Source organism: Pungitius pungitius, chromosome 18 (assembly GCF_949316345.1).
Source record: "Pungitius pungitius chromosome 18, fPunPun2.1, whole genome shotgun sequence".
Lineage (NCBI taxonomy): Eukaryota > Metazoa > Chordata > Actinopteri > Perciformes > Gasterosteidae > Pungitius > Pungitius pungitius.
In genome coordinates, this window is record NC_084917.1 from 3,482,554 (window position 1) to 3,504,085 (window position 21,532).

Sequence of the window (21,532 nt, forward strand, 5' to 3'; positions counted from 1 at the left end):
ATACTTTCATTTGTGTAGCAGCTCGAAAAAACTTCTAACCCCCAAAATTCCACTGCGCCGTTAACACAGTCAGACTGACTGATTTACAGAAAATATCGGCGTTATATATAATATATGTTTCATATGGGTTAAGAATAAGTTTCCCCTCTCCCGTTTTCTACACTAACCGGTTCTATTTCATAGCTGATGTCGTCCTCTTCTTCTATTTATTGGGAATCGAACAGTATTTCTAAATTTGACTGCAGTCTTAACAAGCTCTTGATGGAGAGCAGAGGATATCTAAAAATATCCCTCCTTTTTTCTTCCACCTCTTCCTTTCTTTCTTCCTCCCGTTTCTTCTCTGTTTTGTTCCTTTTATTATTTATTTTAGTTTGTTTCCTGCTTCTAATTGTACTGCTTAAGATTGTGAGCGGCTCATCTTGAAATTCTGTTTGGTGCCTAAAAAATATATTCTTTTGCTTCAACTTGAAACACATCAAGTTGAATTAATCACCGACATTGTCTTTATTTATTAAACTTTAAGTTTCAACAACTCGGGTGTAAAAAAGTGAATATTAAGACCTTTCTTAAACAACGCACTTCCTCCTTCTCTCTAATATTAACAGAGATTTATAAATAGGAACAAAGCAACATCTTATTCAACGCGGCCAATTATATTTGCTAATCAAGTGTCTCCACTTTAGAGCCATTTAGATACGCTAACTGGTTTAAAAGAGCTCTCTGAAGAGCTCTCAGGAAATTAACAGGATTTTAATGATCATAGTTTTTGTTTTAAAAATGCACGGTCACTTTTATCTTGGTTGGGTCCCACGTTTGATGTTTAGCAGTTGGAGATCAATGTGGGTCCGCGATGATCATAATACAGTTGATTAATGTGCCTCTTCTTCAACTGCGTAGACTTCTAAACCATTAAAAAACATTAAAGGAACCTGCTGAGAATATCCTGTCAATAAAAAAATGAAATCCAGATTTGTGTTTCCTTTGACAAGAGTGATGCGTAATATTAACTCACTCACTTTCTTAGCCGTTGCATACAGAGAGTTTACTGATATTTACCCATGAATCAATCTGTCACCACTTAAACGCCTTTTAAAGGTGGCTGTAAATAGATTGTAGTTTTATCTCGGGAAAACGGTGAATATTGAAATTCAAGGTGTGTATTTAGCTCCATTTGGGAGGAGACGTACGTGTTTTGGAGACATATGGAGCGTGCAGATGGAGGGTTGATTATGAAGCATTCAGAAAAGGTTGAATGGATGTTGTGCTCTTCCATTTGAGAGCATCACAACTAACACGACTTCAAGCTGACCCAACTTTCGTCGGCATCCGTTCACGCCTGCAAAGTGTTCAATGCTCAAACGATTTGCGATGAAGTGTCCCTTCAAACTGCAGTTTCTCCTGTATGATGTAAGCTCTAATGTGAAAGCAATACTGCATCATATCGACGCGCTTGTGCGAGCTCACGTGTCGCCCCCCCCGCTTCCTTTCGGGCCTTCGCGTTCCCACTTACTGCCAAGGAGCAGCGGACGGTTCCGCCTCTTTTTAATAAAGTCGTCGTATTGTACCGAGGGGGGAAAGTGAGCAGTCAGTCAAAGCCACTCTAGTGGTCTAATAACAAAAGCAAAAGTTACAGTCCTGCGAGGCTGCGATTATAAATCATCTGATTTATGGTGACAGCGCAGAGTGGGAGAACTCCAAACATAAGCAAACGCTGAGCCGGTGCCGAGGGGAGCTGTGCAGGCCCGGGAAGACGCCGCGCAGCGCCGCGATGCATCTCCACAGCGGGGAAAAAAAAAAAAAAAAAACCCTGCTGATGATCTATCTCCCCTCCTCGCTGCGACCGCGCGGCAGCACAGTCCTCCATCTGATAACCCAATTACCTCCTTTGCACCGCCACAGACGGAGATCACTGTCGGGGTGACAATCTGACGCTCATAAAAACAACTGCGGAGTAGAAAGGAAGCGGCATGGGATGGCCGGGGGAGGGGGGGGGCGGGGGGTGAGCTCTCGCGTGCTTCCCGGTTCTCTGTGTCAATGCACCACCTGACCTCGGGTGGAGACGCGCACGTTTACACACACGGGGACCGGATTAGCGGGCTTGTTGTTCTGCGATGACCCCCCCGTCCTGACAAATCCCATTGAAAATGATCGCACTGTCCCAGATACTCCGTTAACGTTAGCTGCTTAAGTGCGCTAAGTGACAGCCTTTGTGTTTCGGAGGGAAAGTGTGTTTGTGTGAAGGCACATTCGTATCTTTTGTTTTTTTATTTGAGCGTCAGGTCAAAAAGCTGCTGACCTCTCGCCATCAGTAGAGGTGATATCCACTGTGATGTAGACCGGAAGATTCCACCCCCCCCCCCCCGGGACTTAGACAGAGGTTATGTTTAAGCCTTTTGTGTGCCCTGTCCTCCTTTTCCCACTCTAGGCCGGTCCACTACATCGATGCCAGGATACGCACACACAACGACAAACACACAAACACACACACACACACGCGCGCAGATCCCGGCCAACTGCTGCGGCAGGTGGCCCGCACTGCTAAACCCCTCCAGCAATTATCCTCGCTGGGATCCCGTCTCCACGACAACAGCCGCCGCGATGCCTCGGCGATGAGTGACTTCCTTGTTTTTTTTTTTTTTTTACTTGCGGATTAACAATGCGATTTCCAAACGCTCTAAGCACACACCGAGTGTTTAAAGTGTGCGTCGGCCACGGGGACTGATCGAGAGCGAGCTCGGTTTATTACCGACTCATTTCCGCTGTGATAAAACGTTACTGAAGAACTGTAACAGTTTACAGGCTGCCGGTGTGCATTCACACGGAAATGCAGCACGCACAAAATGACTTGTCCATTGCTTTTATGACCATTTCTGTGCCCCCCCACCCAAAAGATGTTCTGTCACCGCCTGCGCCGTGCGCCCTCCCGCCTCTTTATTTCTTCCTCCACTTATAGGAGTTTCTAAGTTATATTGCTAGCAAGGGGAATAAGAGCGGGAACACACTCGGAGAACACAATTTGTTTTGTTTTGGAGACAACATCGAATGAAGTGACCTTCCCATTAAAAAGGCCACAGAGGCAAAGAGACAGGGATATTGCTTTTTTAGTTATAACGTTAATCTTTTATTTCGTTGGATGTTTTTCCATCATATACCGCTTCATGTCACCCCGAGAGAAGATGCTGCGTCTGTGTGTATGTGCAACGCGTAGGTTTGTGCACGTCGCATCGAGAATGTGAACAACCCGTGTGTGTGTGTGTGTGTGTGTGTGTGTGTGTGTGTGTGTGTATGTCCACAAATCCTTTTAGTTTTAATTATTTTTATTGGTGATAATTTGCTCGCTGTTAAACGTCTTAACGGCGGCGTAAATGTGTCTTGCGTGGGTGGGTGTTGTTTATGTCTCTCTTTGTGTGTGTTTATGTGCAAGCAAAAGTAAATGTTTGCTGTAGGCATGTGTGACTGCGCTGGAGGAGGAGAGAAGAAGGCTTGTCCCGCTCAGCCCGACCAGGACGAGTTATATTTGGAACTTTCCTAAGAACTTGCTGATGCTCACAGCCTGTACTGTGCACTGAAAGAACAACATCTCAAGGAGAGGTCTTTTTTTTTTTTTTTTTTTCTTTGAGTGCAGTGATGAGGTGAATTCAGGTAAAAGCTATTATCCTTTATTGATGCCTGTTGTTGGTTCTAAACCAACAACAAAGCAGGAGATGTAGATAAAGGGAGGCAGACAGAGCTTTGAGATGAAATGACGTGGATTTTGCACCAGAGATCTTTTTACTATGCCTTTTGTTTTTCTTAAAGAGCACTCCTCAGATTTAATTTGACGTATAGTGTCGACCCAGATTGAGCGGCAGAACAAGAACGTTTTTTTTTTTTTTTACTCCAAACAGGGTGTGTGTATTACCCACGATGCAACGCGAGCACCAACTATTTCATCACATGTACGGGTTTCATGGCAATGCAGCGGACTACGGAGGTCTGGAAGCCTGAGTTCTTTTTAACCACTCGCCCATATTTAGTCACCTTCAGATGTGGAGTCTTCAGACGGCGACTCATGTGACAGCACTTGAGGCAATTCATCAGACATCTTGCAGCTCTCTCGGCAGCCACAAAAGGATGTCGCCAACTCTTCTCACAAATCGTGCAGCTGTACAAGTCCTTTAAATGCCCCCCCCCCCCCCCCCCCGATCATGGCAGGGCATTGAAATAGCATGCCTTTTCTACGTGTCCCTTTAAGAGACGTCATTTAAGCAAGCAGCAAACCACTTAGTTGTGTGTGTGAAAAAACGTCACAGTACAGATAAGTTTCCAAGACTATTGCGTACAGAAACAACAAAACAAAAACAAAAACCCGTCGATTGAAGGGCCACAAACATTCTGTTTTCTTTAAAGCCACACCAGGTTCAGAGCGTAGCAATGCAGACGCGTCGGCACAATGACATTCAGTGAAGACGTTCTTATTGCAACAGGGACTTACAAACGGTTGTGTCATTCAAATGCTACACCGGGAGCCCGCTAGATGTAAATAATCACTGCGTTTCAAGGTGCTGTGTTAGAGATGTTAAAGGGAAATGCTGACGTTTTTCAACCACGGTGTTGTTGCAATTCTTGGTTATAATAACGTTTCAGTCCCCTCTTTCTTACACAGCTTCGACGAGAGAACAAGGTCAATCGCCCCACGCTATAGATTTCCAGATAGTTTTAAATCAACAGAAATCATCTCTCCATGAGTCCGATTGTGAGTGAACACAGAAGGTTTCCCCGTGGATAATCGACTAAGGTGTTTCTTGATATATTCCACATTTCTACTGGTGAAAAGCCACGCATTTCTAAATTTGGTGATGAAGAATAGTGAAACAGATCTGATATCATTCAGTGAAGGCCAAGTCTGCAGCTCCTCTACTTATGGCCTCTAATCTCCAAACAGCCACCGGTCCCTGAGATCCTGACGACGAGACGAGGCGGGTTTTGAGAAGTTCACCTCCGCCTGCCTAAGCCCCTGCGGCCAATCCCTTTAAGTATCACCTCGGCCGGGGATAAATCTCACTTATAACTATCCCCCCCCCGTTCTGCCAACACATCTAAACACTCTCTGATCACTTTCAACTGTGTCCTAATGGGAAAGCAAGCCACGGCATTACATCACCACACTCTCCCCCACCTCCTGCGTCCATACAGTCAGTCTTTGTGTCGGCTGCTTTCCCCCTGTTCCCTTCCCGCACTGTCGAACCTGCTTGTGCTGCGCCCGAATCCCCCCCCCCCCCCCTCCTCCCTGCGAGGTTCAGGTTTATTAGGACACTGGCCACCTGGGCTGGCGTTCACCCCGGGGAGGTGCATCGGGAATGGCCCTTTCGCTGGGTGCAGACGGCCCTGTTCGCATGGACCCCCGTGGCCCACTACGCCGGAGGGGGGCGGGGCGGGGGCAGGGCAGCCGGGCCTGGCGGGGGCTACACTGGGCATGGAATATGAAGGATGGCCAAAGGCCCAGTCTGGGAAGCACTGATCCACGCTGCCAGCTGCCATCTTCCTCCCCTTCCTGCATGCTCCCCTTCCGCTGCTGCGCAGCTTCTCTCTCTTCTCATGTCTATTTTTAGAGCTGGCAGATTTCTACCTTCTAAAACGAGCAAATGTGTTGTGGAGCAGGAAGGTGTGTTTGTGTGTGTGTGTGTGTTTTCAGTTGTTTGTCTTAGACGTACTACTGTGCGCGGTCGGCCAACTCGTGCACACGTTTTACACACCCCTGCTGGTCCCCGCTAACGTCAGGCACACTGTACATTCCCGCACTCGTGCACGCAGCCTCCCATTTGCATTCGGGCTGCTCGCGGTTGTCGGGCCCCGAAGGAGCTGGCTGATTGAAGGTTTTCGGTTCAGAATTTTAAAAAGCAAAATAACAGACGAACTGTATGACGAGAGCGTTTCGGATGCGGGTTTTTTTTTTTTATGTCGACAACGCGTGTACTACTGTGTGAAACTTTGATTTCATCTTTCTGCTTAGCTAAGCTTGGAATTCCTCACCTCTCCCTCATCATTAGCTATTCCCCCCCCTCCCCTCCTCTGCAACACACTGCCCCCCCCCCCCCCCCTCGTACTGCCTTACTCCATCATCCTCAACTGCAAAACTCCAGCGATCATACATGGGGAACTACAAAGAAACTACTGATGCTTTGTGCACGGCACTAGTGACAGTAGCATCTCTGTCGAAGCGCTGGAACTCCGACATGTTTGAAGAAGCCAACATGCTGGACTTTCTGGCTGAGGAGGAAAGATGCTGAATTCCAAGGGAACAAGAGAGATAAATGGAGTGGGGGAAAAAAGAAAAGCTTCCCTGTGGAGATGGAGGAAGCATACGCTACTTTAAACCTATACAAGCTGCAGAACGCCTCAACATCAAAACCCCCCAAAAGTGAATTTTTCCCCAAAGTTTTTCGGGGCACACGGTAGCACTCACGGGGTGATGGGAGCAGAGGGAAATATTTAGCATCTTCCGCAGTGTGTCTCGAGTCTTATCGAGGATGAGCAGCTCTGCACATGATGCAGTCTATTTTCCTTTTTTAACAGTCCCCCGACATCCCCTTGACTTGTAGGAATGTACAATTGGATAAGAAACTGGCTTCTCTGTAAAGCTGCCAAATTTGGGGTCAAGAAAGAGAGGAAAATGCTGCTCGCATCAACATAAATGACCTGTACACCGTTAATCCTAAAAACAAAACCCTCCGTCCTTGATTGTGTCCCCAGGTGATGCAGTCATTCCTAATCCAAAATGTTTGGATTGTCTGGTCACAAATTTGCAATTATATGGATTATTAAATAGCAGAATAGTAATTTCTTATTACACAGCCAAGGATTTGTCAAATAATGACCCTCATTCTGTGGGCATTTCAGTCTGACAGCCCTAATTTCTTAAGTAAACTTTCATCTCACAGCTTCTTCATTCTCTAAATCCCCAAACCAGCAGGGTGTGGGGGGGGTTCCTGATTCAATCAACCACAGTCGCAGATGACATATGAAGAAGCAGGACTTTCCACCCCAACGACACCATCTGAAGTAAAAGTGCTGACTAAGACCAAACTCCTTCCCGCCCCGCCCTCTGTCCGTCTTTTCCTCTCGCCGGCTTAGCGGGGCACTTTGGATCTTTTGCTATGGAGCGACCAAACCCTTGTAAGGAAGCCCATTAAGGAACCCATCAATATTTTATCATTGCTCTCTCAGAAAACGTAGTTATAGAAGTTTCCAGGCCGGGGCCATTAGGGGGCAGACGTCAATACGTTATGGCAGCGAGCATCTCTCTTCACTTCTCCCACCTCGTCTCTCTCTCTCTCTCCGTCTCCCTTCTCGGGAGGAAAGTCACCGGAGAGGCTTCTCGAGACAAGGTTTCCGCTACCACTACATTAAACAAATCATTAACCATTAGGTATCCGAGGAGCACGATATCCTTTCCTGCTCCTGTCAAGTGACCCCAAGTGCTGTTAGTGTTAGAGTCGAGGGCGCAGGGTTGTTTGTTAAATCTGTTCCACGGTAACAAAGCTCCAGTCACAGAGGATACAAATACCTAATTAACAGCACGACATGATGTGATGTTGACGAGCTCAAACACTCTCCCCGGAACACTTGTTGTGAGACTCATGGCTGTTTAGATAAGTCTGGCACCTTCGATACTGGCCAACTCGGAGAGAGCGGGCAGTCTGTGGAACGGATGAAGGAGAAGTCTCTCTCTCTCTCTCTCTCTCTCTCACGCCTACACACACAGGGAGTCAAACCTCAAATCTAACTTTCCTCTGAATAGGCGTGTGGGAGGATGGTGGGGGAAGTTTAATTGCAGTCTTCTTAGTATTACAATGATTTTATAACCCGCATTTCAGATTATTACACTTGCATTAGCTGGGATGGGAACTAGCCTGCAGGCTAAAGTGTGTTAAATATTGCTGTAGCAGACATTTTAACGAGTTTTCCCGCAGCTCACCCTTCAGTGTCCTTGGAACTGAAAAGGTTCTGCGATATGCATTTTACCGGAGGAAATGTGAGGTCCTCTAATCATGCCGGATCCCAGGCTGCCAAGTCCACGCTAATGTAAACAACACCCCCGGCCCTCCGAGGGAGGTCGAGTAATGCCAAGTCATTGCACTTGTGTCCTTACAGTGTGGATTCTTCTGTACTAATATCTGTGATTACTTTTCACTGTCACTATTCAGCTTCTTTGCGATGGTGGCACATGGAGTAGCGTGGTGCGCTGGGAGCGTAAGGTTGGGCGGTTCGAATTCTGGCTGCCTCATGTGCCATGTCAAAGTGTCCCTGAGCAAGACACCCGACCCCTAATTGCTCCCCAGGCCAAATGTAACGCATGGGTTATAAAGCAATGTAAGTCGCTTTGGATACAAGCGTCAGCTAAATGACATCTAATGTAATGTTACACCCTGACCTTGATGATTTTCAAAATATAGTTTTCCGATTTTTTGCACCTTTTACGTTTCTTAGAACTGACTTCCAAAGGAATTTAAACACGTGTGTGGAGCACGCATTTGCATTGTTCCCCACGTTGACCATGCATTTAGAAGTTATTAATGAGAGCGTAAAAGCCGCTGGACGAGTCCCCGAGGCAAACTCACCAGGGTGCAGAACCTCTCGGGCGGGTTTCCGCAGGTGATTCCCGGCGGGTCCACCTTGATCCGCATGTAGTCCCTCATGGAGGCGGTCTTCGGCTGGCACGCGTACTGCTCCCACACCGAGCCCTCATCCGTGCTCACCAGGGACTTGCACAGTTCGTACTGGCCCAGCGCGGAGGCCAAGCAGTGCAGCAGCAGCAGGCACACGGCCTGGAGGAGCATGGCAGGCTGGGGGGGTTGGGGGGGGGGTGGGGTGGTGGAGTTCAGAGCGTGGTCCGGCACAGGGCGAGGGGGGGGGGGGGGGGGGCCGCGGGGCTCAGAGGAGATTTGGTGCGCATGGAGCGGTACTCATAAGGGAGTGGTGGGAAATTCCCAGCGCCATGCTGCCGTGCTGCGAATGGAGAGATTCAGCCAGCGTGCCTCCCGGGCTTTTAAACGCCCCGGATGGCCAGAGGACACTGTTGTCGGAAGACTTTTCGCTTAGTGTCTCTTCACAGATATTGACGGACTCCACTGGGCCGAGAGAGGGACGCTGTATTGTTTTGGCGGATGACTTCCTGTGCAAGATGAGCAGTGGATGGAGAGGCGGATAATGTTACAGAGATGAGTCTCGGCATACACTTTAACCATAGTGTTGCAGGGAGCTGGGTGAGAGATGTTAACGCGGGGCCACGTCTCAGAGGGCAGAGTCCCGCAGGGAAACCGTGGCGCTGGATCGAGAGGACAATCGAGTAGTCAGCCCTTCTTCAGGTATATCCATTGGGCGTTTGGCGGTGGCCGAGCTCCTCGGGTTGTCCTGAGACGAAATGAGGACAAATGTGAGACAAGTGGAGAGTTAGTATGATGAACGACGCATCCTCATTCATTCAGCACATGCTTTATCTCAGTGTAAATAATAAGCAGATAGCCTCCTTTCAGAGCAGAGTATCAAGTGACACGTGTCCTGCATGGTATTTCTCTGTTGCAGTAATAGAAGTGCAATGTAAATGTCTTTAAAATATCAGCTACGCTTGGATGGGTGGTTTGTGTTTTCATTTTGTTGCATAATTAACTCCTTGACTATTACGTAGGCCTAATAATTGGCGGTAATTACGCTTGGGGAGTAGAAAAAAATAAACCCTTTCGTCTTCAGACTATGTGAAGAGAACTTTTTAGCCGATGTGTGGCACCGCAAGTTGGTTAAAGCAAGGCAAGTTCGGTCCAAGCCGTCTCTGACCCAGAGTGGTATTTAATATGAAAAGTTGTAAATGAACACGCACTAAACGCGCCCGCTGTGTGTGGATAACATTGGCACGCACCGACGGCAGCGGGCAGCAGCACGTGTTTTTACGCACCGAGTAGTAATGGCTGTAATGCTGGATATAAAGATTAGGCTACAGATTTAAAAAAAAAAAAAAAAACACTGCACCACAAGAAATATCAATCTGATTATCTTAATTATCGCCTAGGTTGTCAACATAAAATAATAAATGCATGAAAGAACAGAATATTACACACTCATCTTGAACCAAGTGACATTTTCTTTAAATAATTGATATCTTACCTCAGGATATTATCTAATAACAAACACTTAAGATAAACAAACTGCACTTAAAGCAGCTGTTTCAGGATTTCCCACCACCCGATTATCTTCCCACTCGACTTTAAACCGAACACGTGAATGCACATGGTTGACACATTTTGCGGCGCGCCCTCGTTAATTCATCCCACGCGCACCGAAGCCAGGTCCTTTGCACCACGTCACGCACGTCCCCCACTCCGGACCCGGACTTACTTTGGCTGGCAAGTGAAGTCGCCAAAGCTATTTCCCCGCTACTGACTGTGGTGTAGGGGTGTGTCTGTTTCTACAGTAGTGCCCCCCCCCCCCCTCCTCCCGCCCCAACGCGCAGCATCGCTCGCGTGCTGCACCTTCCGAGACCAATGCGTAAACGCGTTTGCCTGAAATAGTGCAAAAATAGAGCCTAAAGTCCTGAGTGCAGCTTCCCCGCTGCAGCTCTGGCGTCGTGTTCCGAGATGTATTCTCAGATCAGATGAAGCACTTACTTTTAACGTGCATCCGCGAGTTAGGTCAGGGAACATGCACGTCCCCGTCTTTGGGCAAAAAAAAAAGAAAAAAGGAGCACCCACCCACCCACCCTCACGATCATCCACTGCAACTCGGTCCCCTCCGCGGTCCTCGCAGTACTCCTGTTATCTGCTGCCCCGTCGCGCTGCTTGTTTCTCCCGGAGAGTTTTCTCTTTTTTTTTTCTTTTTTTTTCCAGTCACACCGAGGATGGCTGCGCGCGGTGGATCGGTGTCCTAGATCTGGGAAAAGAGGAGTGAAAATCCAGCGCAAAGGAGTATCAAAAGTATAAAATGTTGACTTTGAGGAAAGGCTTGTGCCCGCCCTTCTCCCCCCTCTCCCCCTCCTCCTCCTCTTCCCACTTTACAAGCTCGGGTTTACCCGGGATGCTCAAGGGCAGAAAGAAAGCGAGAAAAAAAGGCTTTATGGAGAATATCACCCTTCCTCCTCCTCCTCCTCCCTCTCTCCCTCTGCCTCCCCCCACCTCTCTCTCCCTCCCCCTGCCTCTCTCTCTCTCTCCCTCTCTCTCTCTTTCTCTCTCTCTCTCCCTCCCCCTGCCTCTCTCTCTCTCTCTCTCTCTCTCTGTGTGTTAATGCCCAGGCTAAATCCTTTTACCATCACTTTCAATCACTATCTGAGCTTGTATCTGCTTCAGCCCTGCTGCTTGAACTGGGGCGGTGCTCCGGTTCCAGCTCCAAACCGGTCCGCACGCTGTACCCTGCTAGGCTTGAAGGAGGGAGGGGGGGGGGGGGATGCGTAATCTGTCCAGATGTGCAAAAAACAAAGAGAAAAAAAAGAACACTCTCTATGCTCGGTTTATGTGCAGAGTGATGTCACGGCTCTCCTTGCATCCTGAAATAAAACTATTATTACTAAATTTCCCATAAACATCAAATATATATGAACTTTTCCCACGGTTTCTTCAGCCGTACATACCTGTAATACTAATTGTCTGTATGTTAACCCGCTGATCTGAATCTAGTTCAAATGTATGATGCTGATGTGTAACATCCTGCAGCAGAGTGGTGCACTGTGTGTGGGGCCTTCAGCTCCTTAACCCCCCCCCCCGAGGCATACAAGGCGGTTGATGTCCATGATTCAGTTCAGGGGTCATCCAGTGGTACCTAAAGATGTCTCTGATACATTTGATGCAGATTACTGGTAAGGCCGTTAAATCGGTAAAATGTTTTCTTCTTTATAGCTCTGGAGAGACATCTGATGATGTCATCAACTCTCCAGGATTCAGGAGTCTCAGAGAGTCTAATGGAAGACTCATTTGAATTGAAATATGGAAAATAAAAGTACTACAGCTTAGACTAAGCAACATATTTAACCAAAAAAATGAACTCTGTTCTTCAATGACGTACGTTTTTATTTTTCAACCCAACTCTCCTTGAAGATCAATTTTTTTCTGAACTCCAGTGGTTTAACTTCCCCCGATGCTGTAGTGACATGGACGTGTACTCCAGGATGTGTTTGTACAACGTGACATTGCTGTTGGGTGAGGGAAGAGGTCAAAAGAAAAGGGGTGGGGTGGGGGGGGGGAGGGCAGGGGGAGAAAGAGATGTATGATTCAGTGGGAATTATGGAGCTCTGTCTTAAATACCTGGCGGTACACCCAGGGGAGGATCGATAGTTTGTCCTTGCAGGGCTTTCCTTCTCTTTTCGTATCTTTGAGATGAGCCTTAACCTCTTTTTGTACTGTTGAAGTGTTTTTTTAGAGAGGTGGCCCCCCCGCACCTCCCCCCCCCCCCCCTCCCCTCTCCACTGCACTGTTAACAGGGCCTGACTGAAAGACGAATTCCCCCCTCGGGGATCAATAGAGCGTCACAAATACGGTATTTGCTTTCTAAATCAGGCTCCTGATATGGAATAACATTTTAATCCACTCTGCACTAAGGCAAAGAGGCAAAATAAAGGCCTGCTGGATTTCTCAAACGGCCTCAGAGATGAAACACCAACAGCGTGTAGAAAAAAAAAAGAAGTAAAAGAAGAGTTAAAAGCCTGTATTTTAGATGAAATATTAGACTCTCAAAGGGTTTCAGATATTTGTATGTGTAACAAGCTATTTTCTTTTCTTCTTCTTTCTCGTGAGGGATCCATGGCAGAGGATCATCGCTGATTCAGGTCAAGAAAAAGTGACTTAAGCTCCAAACATTTATTTCCCAAACGGATGAGGATTACTTGTGTAGGCAGAGAAGCGACATAAAATGCACATTTTCTACATATGGACACGTTTTCGAACTTGGCCAAATTCACTCGAATGTGCATCAGTAAAAAAAAAAGCGGAAATGTCAACCCTCAACATGATGAATGAGTGATTTTGTGTTTTTTGGAATTCAATTATGTCCAACTAAATCCGAGCATCAATAACAATAGAGTCGCCTGTCCCGCTTAATAGACCTGTACACAACACAATATGTGGCACAACAGGCAGATTGGCTGCATTCATTCCCTGCAACAACGTCGGTGAGCATGCTGTGTTTAAAGAGCACGAGTAAAACAAGACGCCCTCATTGAAAACGGGCCTGATTGTCAATTGGCTGCATGTGAACATTAAGTCATTTCTGTTATTTATTGAACACGATATAGGAATCTGCTCTGTGAATCATTCGGCTCCCCCGGGGTGAGCACACCAAATCTGAAAAGTTGTGTCGAAATGTTTTTTTTTTTCTATACTCCTTCTGTTTTACTCTTACTCTCTCTGTGTTTTTTTGAGTTTTTGGCTACAGACAGAACTGTCAGAGGGGCCTGGCTGGCAGACCTTGATAAAAAAAAAAAAGTGGACCCTTCATGATGGCAGCATGCAGAGTTTGGACAAGGTTCAGGACGAGCCTCATTCCTCCCCCTCCCCTTTCCCCCCCCCTCTTCTCTCTCTCTTTCTCTCTCTATTTGCCGAAAGGATGACGCAAAAGTCAACTTGCGCGGGAGTCACGCTCTCACATAAATCAGTTTGCAACTTTGGGAAGGCCACCAAACAATTTGCGCATGATCAGAAATAATGTATCCATCCATCATGAAATGCTTTGACCAGATGGCCAGGCTTTAATCACACACACACACACACACACACACACACACACACACACACACACACACACACACAGTGAAGGATACATTTTTCTGGTTAGACACACAGGCTGATGTCTTTTAAGACTCTAGAGGTATCTATGACAAGTGTATTTAAAGGTTAATCCTCTGATTTTACACATGTAGTGTAGGAGCACTACAGCTTATGTCAAAAAAAGTGTTATTATATTGTGGGGGGGCGCCCATAATCTGATTAAAAAAATTAATGAATTTGTTACAATTGTATCATTAACGGTACAACAATGGTGTAAATTGGAGGAGCTCTCTTACCAGATGAATCCCTCTGTGGTTTATTTTCCTAGGAGATTAAATTGAATCTAAATGTAATATTCTAAAAGTTTAGATTTCCTAAATTTCATGCCCTTTTTCCCCCTTTCGGTCAGCAAAGCGAATGTTGGCCTCCCAGACTACAGAACACCTTTCCGTGTGAACATATGATGCCTTTAAACAACCAGCTGGGTCCTCCAGAAGATAAAGAGAAGCGCGCACACACACACACACACAAAGCAAGCCAGAGAGAGAGAGAGAGAGATACAGGAACATGCACACATACGCCAATCATGGTCTCCTAGCAACTCCTAGTTAGCGGTCCTACCTTTGGGAGCGATGCTCTTTTCACTTACATCAGGTGTTTGCCCACCAGGCAAACCAGAAATAACCTTGAAGTGACCCTGGAACGCAGGCACATCTCACCTCATTCCCACGAACCACATCCGACCCTTTTACCCTCTGCGCCCCGTGATGTATTAACACCACAAGCACAGTCCGTACCTTTTTCAATGTTTCTACGTCAGTGTACCTTTTTTTTTTTCTTTCAAACCCGAGCGTTGGTCGAGCGTCATGCTGACCTCTCTCGGGGGCTGCTAATTCTCAGGGGGGGGGCGGTTGTCCCGAGAAGCCCGATTGGTCGGAGGCGGACGCGGTGGTTAGGTATCCAAAAAGAAGTGAGTCGCAACGAGCTGAAGGGACACCGGAGGGCTCGTCCCTCCCCATCTCGTAGCGGCCACCTCGTAAAACGGGACGACAAGCCCCCCCCCCCCCCCCAACCTCCCCTGAGAATTGGCTGCCTCGATTGGGTTCCCGTCCCACACTGGGCCGGCAGCAGAAACTCTAATCTACTGTGGTCTGTGTGTGGCTGAGAGAGGGTTTGAGGATACAAAAGATGCATTTTTTTAATGTTCATTTCTTTCCGTCTTGTGTGTGTGTGTGTGTGTGTGTGTGTGTGCGCGTGTGTGTGTGTGCGTGCATGCATGCAGACTTTCCGCTGTGTGGAAGGTGAATGCATGAATGTGCACCTTTATACGCAGGCTTGTCTGCCGCGGCACGATTGAACCTCCTCAATGTCCCGGTGTGATCAGGTGATCGATGCAAACCTCTGGAGGTGCCTTTCCCTCCCTCTCTACCATCACCACGACACACACACACACACACACACACACACACACACACACACACACACACTTCTCTCCCCTCTTCAACGCTGCGACGCGTCTGTCGCCGCTGAAGGTTACGGTAACAAACCCACCCTCTTCAATCAATAAGTCATTCACCCCCCCTCCTCTTCATTCACTCACCTGTTGCGTCACCAAATGTCGGGTGGCTCAGAAGAGCCACAACGGACCGGAGGTGAGAGCGTTTTCAGAAGTCAGTGCTTCCCGTGAGCACCAAGTGGACTTTGACAAATGAAGCGAGTGCTCCTTGAAGGACCCCCACCCCCCTTTTTTCTTTTGATACGCCGGCTCGGCCGTGGGAGATCTCAAATTGGGTTTTCAGATGAGGGAGGGTTGCGCGATCCTTATTTAACACTTTCAACTTTCATCGACTCTCTTCCCTCTTCATGGGGCTGTTCATCGATTTCATCGTAACGATCGTTGCATCAGGGCGACATTAAGTGCTTTGGCTCTGACAGTAGTTTACTTTCGCATTGGACCTGGGAATCATGGAACCAAAGATGAACACATTACTTCCCGTGCGCCACTTAGAAGATGTGCCACTTCAGATTCATGGCCGGGGGCCGAGCCGCAGGTTAAAGTCAGGTCCAGAATTTACGGCCTGTTCACCACAACGTTCTGCTCACACGGGACACTGCTGCCGCTCTCGGAGCCCAAGAGGGGCACAAGTCTCTTCCTCTGACAGATGCTCCGTGTTGACATCAAGGGGGGGGGAGGGGAGGGATAAATCCAGCAGGATCCATACCGGCTTTTCATCTGGTTGATTTGCTCACGCAACCTCTCGCTCGTCCCGCCCAGAAGGTTCCTGCGCCGCGCTGACCCCTCGGCACCAGGGCTTGCGGCGCCTACCTGCACCACGGGCGACGAGACCTGGAGGTCTCCATGATGTCACGGTTTCAGAAGGAGAAGGGGGAGGGTAATAAGTAAATGGACAGTGCAGTGGATGCGAGTAAAGATGAACATCATCGGCACAACTTGTAAATCAAAGCCAAACGTTGACCCGCGGTTGTCGGATCCATTGACTTCTGGGTGGCTTTCGGCACCAAAACCACTGGGTTGGGGTTCAAGGAAGTTCTAGTTTGAGTTAGAATTATTGCTAGTCATTGCTACTCTAAGGATTGGGGACTAGTGCCGTCACTGTCACAATAATAACAAGTTGGATAAAGTTATGGGACAACGTCACTTTTTAAACATCTGTTCAGTGCAGCGCGTTGTGTTGCTTTGTTTCCACTGACGGACTCCGTTTGTCTTTGAAACAGAGAAACACACTTTTTTCCCCTTTGTTTTGTGTTGTTGTGTCATGTGACTTGTGGGTGCATGAACGCGGCGCTGGAGAGCGGAGGGCTGGCGTTGTTCTTTGAGTCGGAATAGAGGAAGAACTCCGATTCTCAGTTTCCACACACCTTGAATATGAGATTTCGGGACTTCTTTGTGAAATGTTTGTAGTCTGATCTATCACCCTTTAATAATGTAGGATATAGCACATAAATACATACACATAGCTGGAAATATTGAAAGCTTTGGCTTTTTGCCAAACTGTGCCCGATAATGGCAGACTGTGTACAAGTCACGAATAACAATCTTTTCTTTCATTACTAAGACAATATCACAAATGAGCATTGCTCTGAGTTTTTTTTTTTTTTTTTCATGATTGAAAGCCAGTGGGCACGGAACAAGATGACGGCCACTCTGACCTTTTACTGCAGCGGGGTTTTTGTTTCCATCACTCGATCAACGGTGGACTTCATTTATTTCTGTCCTTCCTCGGGGGTAAATAAGACCCCGCTTTGCCAGAGAGGAGCCTGGGTAATGAGGCTCGTGTCTTTAGAATCTCTACATCCAACAGTTCATGGGTCAACCTGGAGGATACAGGGGGGAATGGGGATGAAATTGGAGGAATGCTTTTATATTAGATTATGTTATATTTGTGTGTGTTTTTGCATTATGCGCTGCAATAACACGGTTATTGTTACGAATGCACGAAAAAATGCAACTAAGTATCTAATAAATCTGTGTGCGTTACATTCCTTAAATGGTTCAAGCTCGTTTTTTTTAAACTCTACATCTATAGACATCAATTAGCTTAAATTAACTGTTTTATAATAAGTTGTCTTTTCTGCACTAGTTGACTAGATCTATTAAGTTCTTTCATACAAACCCATTGAGATTATTGGTAGATCTGGTTATATGTTATATGGTTATAGTCTACTCTTCAAACACACATTTAAAAGAGCTTGAACAGCAAAACCTAAAAAAAAAAAAACTTATTAGCCATAAATACTCAGTTCAATGTTCCACAAACATGGCCGATCACAAGCTTCCCGCCGCTTTTTTTGTGGCCTTGTGCCTTTTTTCTTTTTCCTTTTTACATCAGAAAACCCTTTAAACACCGCTGTGAACATCCACATCCACAGCAGCTCACCAGGACCCAGTGGCCCCAGCGACGGTCCGCGGGTGGAAACCTCGGCTAATTACCGTCACACGCAGCGGCCCGCGGCCGCCGCACGCTCCCGCGGCGCCGCCGCCTGCGGCTTCGCTGCACAACCAGTGGTTTTTTTTTGTTTTTTTGTTGTTGCCCCGGATTTAAAAGCATTTCTTGTGCCACACTCTGATGTGTTCCTTGTTAGACCCGGACAAAGGACATCGATTCTCGTGCAATTATTTCTTTCTTCACCATCACAACTGGAGGATTTCTTTCGCCCTTTTGAATTAACTGTGTGTGTGTGTGTGTGTGTGTGTCCTTTTCTCACGCGGCATACCATGGACATCTTTCCCTTTGACCTCTTTACATACATAAACACATCGATCACTCGGAGGCCTGCGTTGTTTCCCATGTGGGGAGTTTTTTTTTTCTTTTCCCACCGCATGCGGCATCCGGGGGGGACGGAGGGCGGGGGGTTCAGGAGGGGAACCTTCTCCCGTCCCGCGCAGGGTGGGAAAGGGCGCCGTGCGAAGTGTGGGTGGAGGTCCCGCCCCCCCCCAAGAGAGATTAGCCCGCCTCCGTCTGGGTGATCCTGGTGCAGAGGCAGGGCGGGCCTCTCCTCTGCAGCGCCTCACGCGCCGAATTAATGCAAACAACGATCAATACGTTGATGGTGTGTTCATGCCCTGCGCGACGAAAGGGGGGGAATGAACGTACGGAACGCTGGGAACATCGTCTCATTCCGCCTTTCTATAGGCCTTGATGTTTCCATGGGTCTGTTCTATAGAATGAACTTACTCCACCGTATTGTGTACCTTTTTTTCGATGTCTAAATTATTCAGTTTAAACGGCTCCTAAGTGCCCGCCTGGCTCCCGAGTAGCAACCGATACGGCAGATTATTGAGGCAATGCAGATGTACACAAAGCCCAGTTCCCCTTAATTGTTAATGGATGCTTTTTTTTTTTTTTTTTTTTTGCTTCATAAGGAAAACTTATTATTGACTGGGGACAGCATTAAAGAGAAAGTACTTGACGTCAATAAGAGAAGGAATATTCTCATGTATTTAACTTTTAATGCATGGAGTATTTTCCCATCAAAGTCCTGGAGATGTCGTGACACCTGGGCCCCGTGTGTCCGACATGAGGGGGGCAGCTGCTGGCCCGATGACCTCTCACCCCGGGTATCTTTGTAGTAGTAGTGGTAGTAGACCCCAATTCTCATGTTCTTAAATCATTTCATCGTCGGGTGTCGCTTCGGCGGCTCGGTCCTCAAGTTCAGAGTTGTGTGTGTTTTTTTTTACCGGGCTTTTTGAAGGTTAGGAGCCTTTTTGAACCTGTAGTTCTCAGCGAGGGTTCCTCTGTTATTATTCACCCAGTGTGCCGGTTCCTGAATGTGCGTATTAACATTCTGTCTGTTCTTAAAATGAAAAAAGGGCCTGACAGCTCTTCATCTTTCTAGTGTTTGGTGACCCCTTTGCCAGCTTTTGAATACTGATAGCGTTTTTTTTTTTTTGCTCCGTGTGCCGCTGTTGCTTGTATCCGCAGTAACGACAATCTCGATGGAGCCGGAGCGTTTCATCCTTTTTGCCTTCTGATTCGGTCGGACGACGTGTCGCCAGAAAACCCGAACTCGTGTGTGGAACTCGTGGTCGTCCCTCTCGGGCCGTTCCCCACCTGTCCAGCAGGTGCGCTCGCGGTGCTCCTGCTTCACATCGTCGTGCTTTCGAAAACTGCAAATTGGAAAATAATATCAGCCATAATTAGATTTTTTTTTTTAAATGTTTGTTGTGGTGGGGTGATATTCCCGACTCGTCGACCCCGTGACCTGCGGGCCCCCCCCCCGGGGAGCATTGGTTCTCCATCCCTGGATATGTGTGGGGTGGACAGATCCTTCCCAGGAGAGAACAAACTGTTTGCTTCAACGCTCTCCGTCTACTCTGCTTCATCTTTTCTATTTTGTTTAATTTAGCCTCCGCCCCCCCCCCCCTCCCTCCATCTCCTTCCACCTCCTGTTATTGCAGTTTTGTTTGTGTGATCACGTGAGCGGAGGGACGCACGGGAACTCACCCACACCAGCGATGAGCAACAGGGACGCTTTGATGAGGGAGTGTTGAAATATGTGTCATTGCACGCTGGCCGTCCTATATGGAACGAGCCGGGGGCTGAAGCTTGAGGATGACAGTCCGTATTCTAGTAGATCTTTACTTTACTTGTTTCACACGATGCGATGCCAATGAAGCCCCCTTTGGAATTAAAAACAACCGTTGATGAGCCTCTGACTTTTACTCATCGGCTCACTATAGCGTCACATCTACTGAATGGATCCCAAAAATTGTTCCGAATGTGGTTCAATGTTCGCCCCCCCCCAAACAATGATCCATTTTAACTGTGGTGAAACTCCAACTCCACGTTCTGCGAAACATAACTCTATCTCTCCGGCTGGGGGGGGGGGTCGGTTACTTCTAACAAAGGTGCAGGCTGAACATTGATCCTTATTTATGTAGGAATCATTGCAAATGAGTATGTGGAATACACACACACACACATACACACACACACACACACACACACACCCTCTCAGTAAGCCTGTGACATTCCTCCGTACACCAGATCACAGTCGGATTAGCCCCCCGTGTCCCTCCTGGCATTGCGGGTGCCCCCGTGTGTGTGTGTGTGTGTGTGTGTGTGTGTGTGTGTGTGTGTGTGCGTGCTTTTCATTGTGTGAGCTGAATGGCACCAAACACGGTGATTATCGCTGGATGTGTGGTTGCCCCCCGGCGCCGGCACAGTCATAGGGAATTGCTGAGCCGTGTAAGCACCTACTTTACCCCCCTCCTCCCCAACCCCTCCGCTCCCCTCCCCACAGTGAGACGACAGAATAAAGACATCGAGCACCACCGCCCCCCTCCCCTCCCTCACACATACAAACACACACGCGCCTCGGCCTATGTGAGAACGGTGTGTATTGAAGCTGAAAGCGGTGCCCACCAAAGTCCCCCCTCCAACGTAACCCCCCCCCCTCCTCCCCTCAACACTGCTACCATCACTCATTTGGAAGCATTGCTGGAGTCTCTTGTGTGTATCTTTTTATTGATCAGTTCAAGCAAATATACACGTGTAATTTTAGGTTTTAGGTCATGAATTAATTAATAATTAATCCTACTGTGCACATGAATTGCTCTTCTACAAGAGATGCTATTATTTTTGTATTCATACCGTCGGGATTGTTTGAACCAGACCTTTGTTATCTGATAATCCCCGTTATCCTCTTTTATCCTTCTTATAACCTCCTGGGCGAGTGCAGGAGCCCTCTGACCCCCCCCCCCCCCGGGTCCTGGGCCTCCTTTGCAAGGCCAGTGAGGCTTCGGTAGCATCCGGCCCTTTTGTTGTGGGGGCTTCGACTGTGGCTTCACCTGCAACGTGGTGATTGTGTATTGTATGACGATCTCAGCTACTTTTTAATTTGTCTTTTTTTTTTTTACGGTGCAACCTTTTTAAACAGAAAAATACAGTTAAAGACGGGTTACAACCTCTGGTATTGCGATGTCTTTTTTTAGGCCTCTATCCATCCATCCGTCTCCATACAGTTTGGCCCACGCCAAACCAGTGCGGCGCTGAGCGGAGCACGCTGCAGAAGCGTTGACGGTGACGGGTCCCCGCCGGTGATGCTTCGGCCACTGCAGGTCTCTCAAGTGTTGCCTCGGAGCTGCGGCCACATAATATGATACGGCTGCAGTGGTTAGAATGAAGAAGAAAAACCACCCAGGCAACCTTTAATAACGCGGCCCCCCCCCCCCGGCTACTTTTCAAAGAGTGCAGTCTCGAGGTCTGTAAACATCATCATTTTGTACACATGAAGCTCATTCACCGGGTTCGGATCCACGAGGAGCCAGAAGCAGTCGTCGCTCC

General features: G+C 47.7%; 1 protein-coding gene across 1 annotated transcript in view; it reads right to left on the reverse strand.

Moving 5' to 3' along the window:
- Positions 1 to 18,845, reverse strand: part of ntng2b (netrin g2b) — a 56,406-nt gene extending 37,561 nt beyond the window's left edge. The window contains exons 1-2 of the mRNA XM_062559016.1: positions 18,800 to 18,845; positions 8,601 to 8,944 (exon numbers count right to left, since the gene is read on the reverse strand). Of these exons, the coding sequence (XP_062415000.1) occupies positions 8,601 to 8,944; positions 18,800 to 18,845 (390 nt within the window). The remainder of the gene's footprint in view (positions 1 to 8,600; positions 8,945 to 18,799) is intronic.
- Positions 18,846 to 21,532: the final 2,687 nt, after the last annotated feature.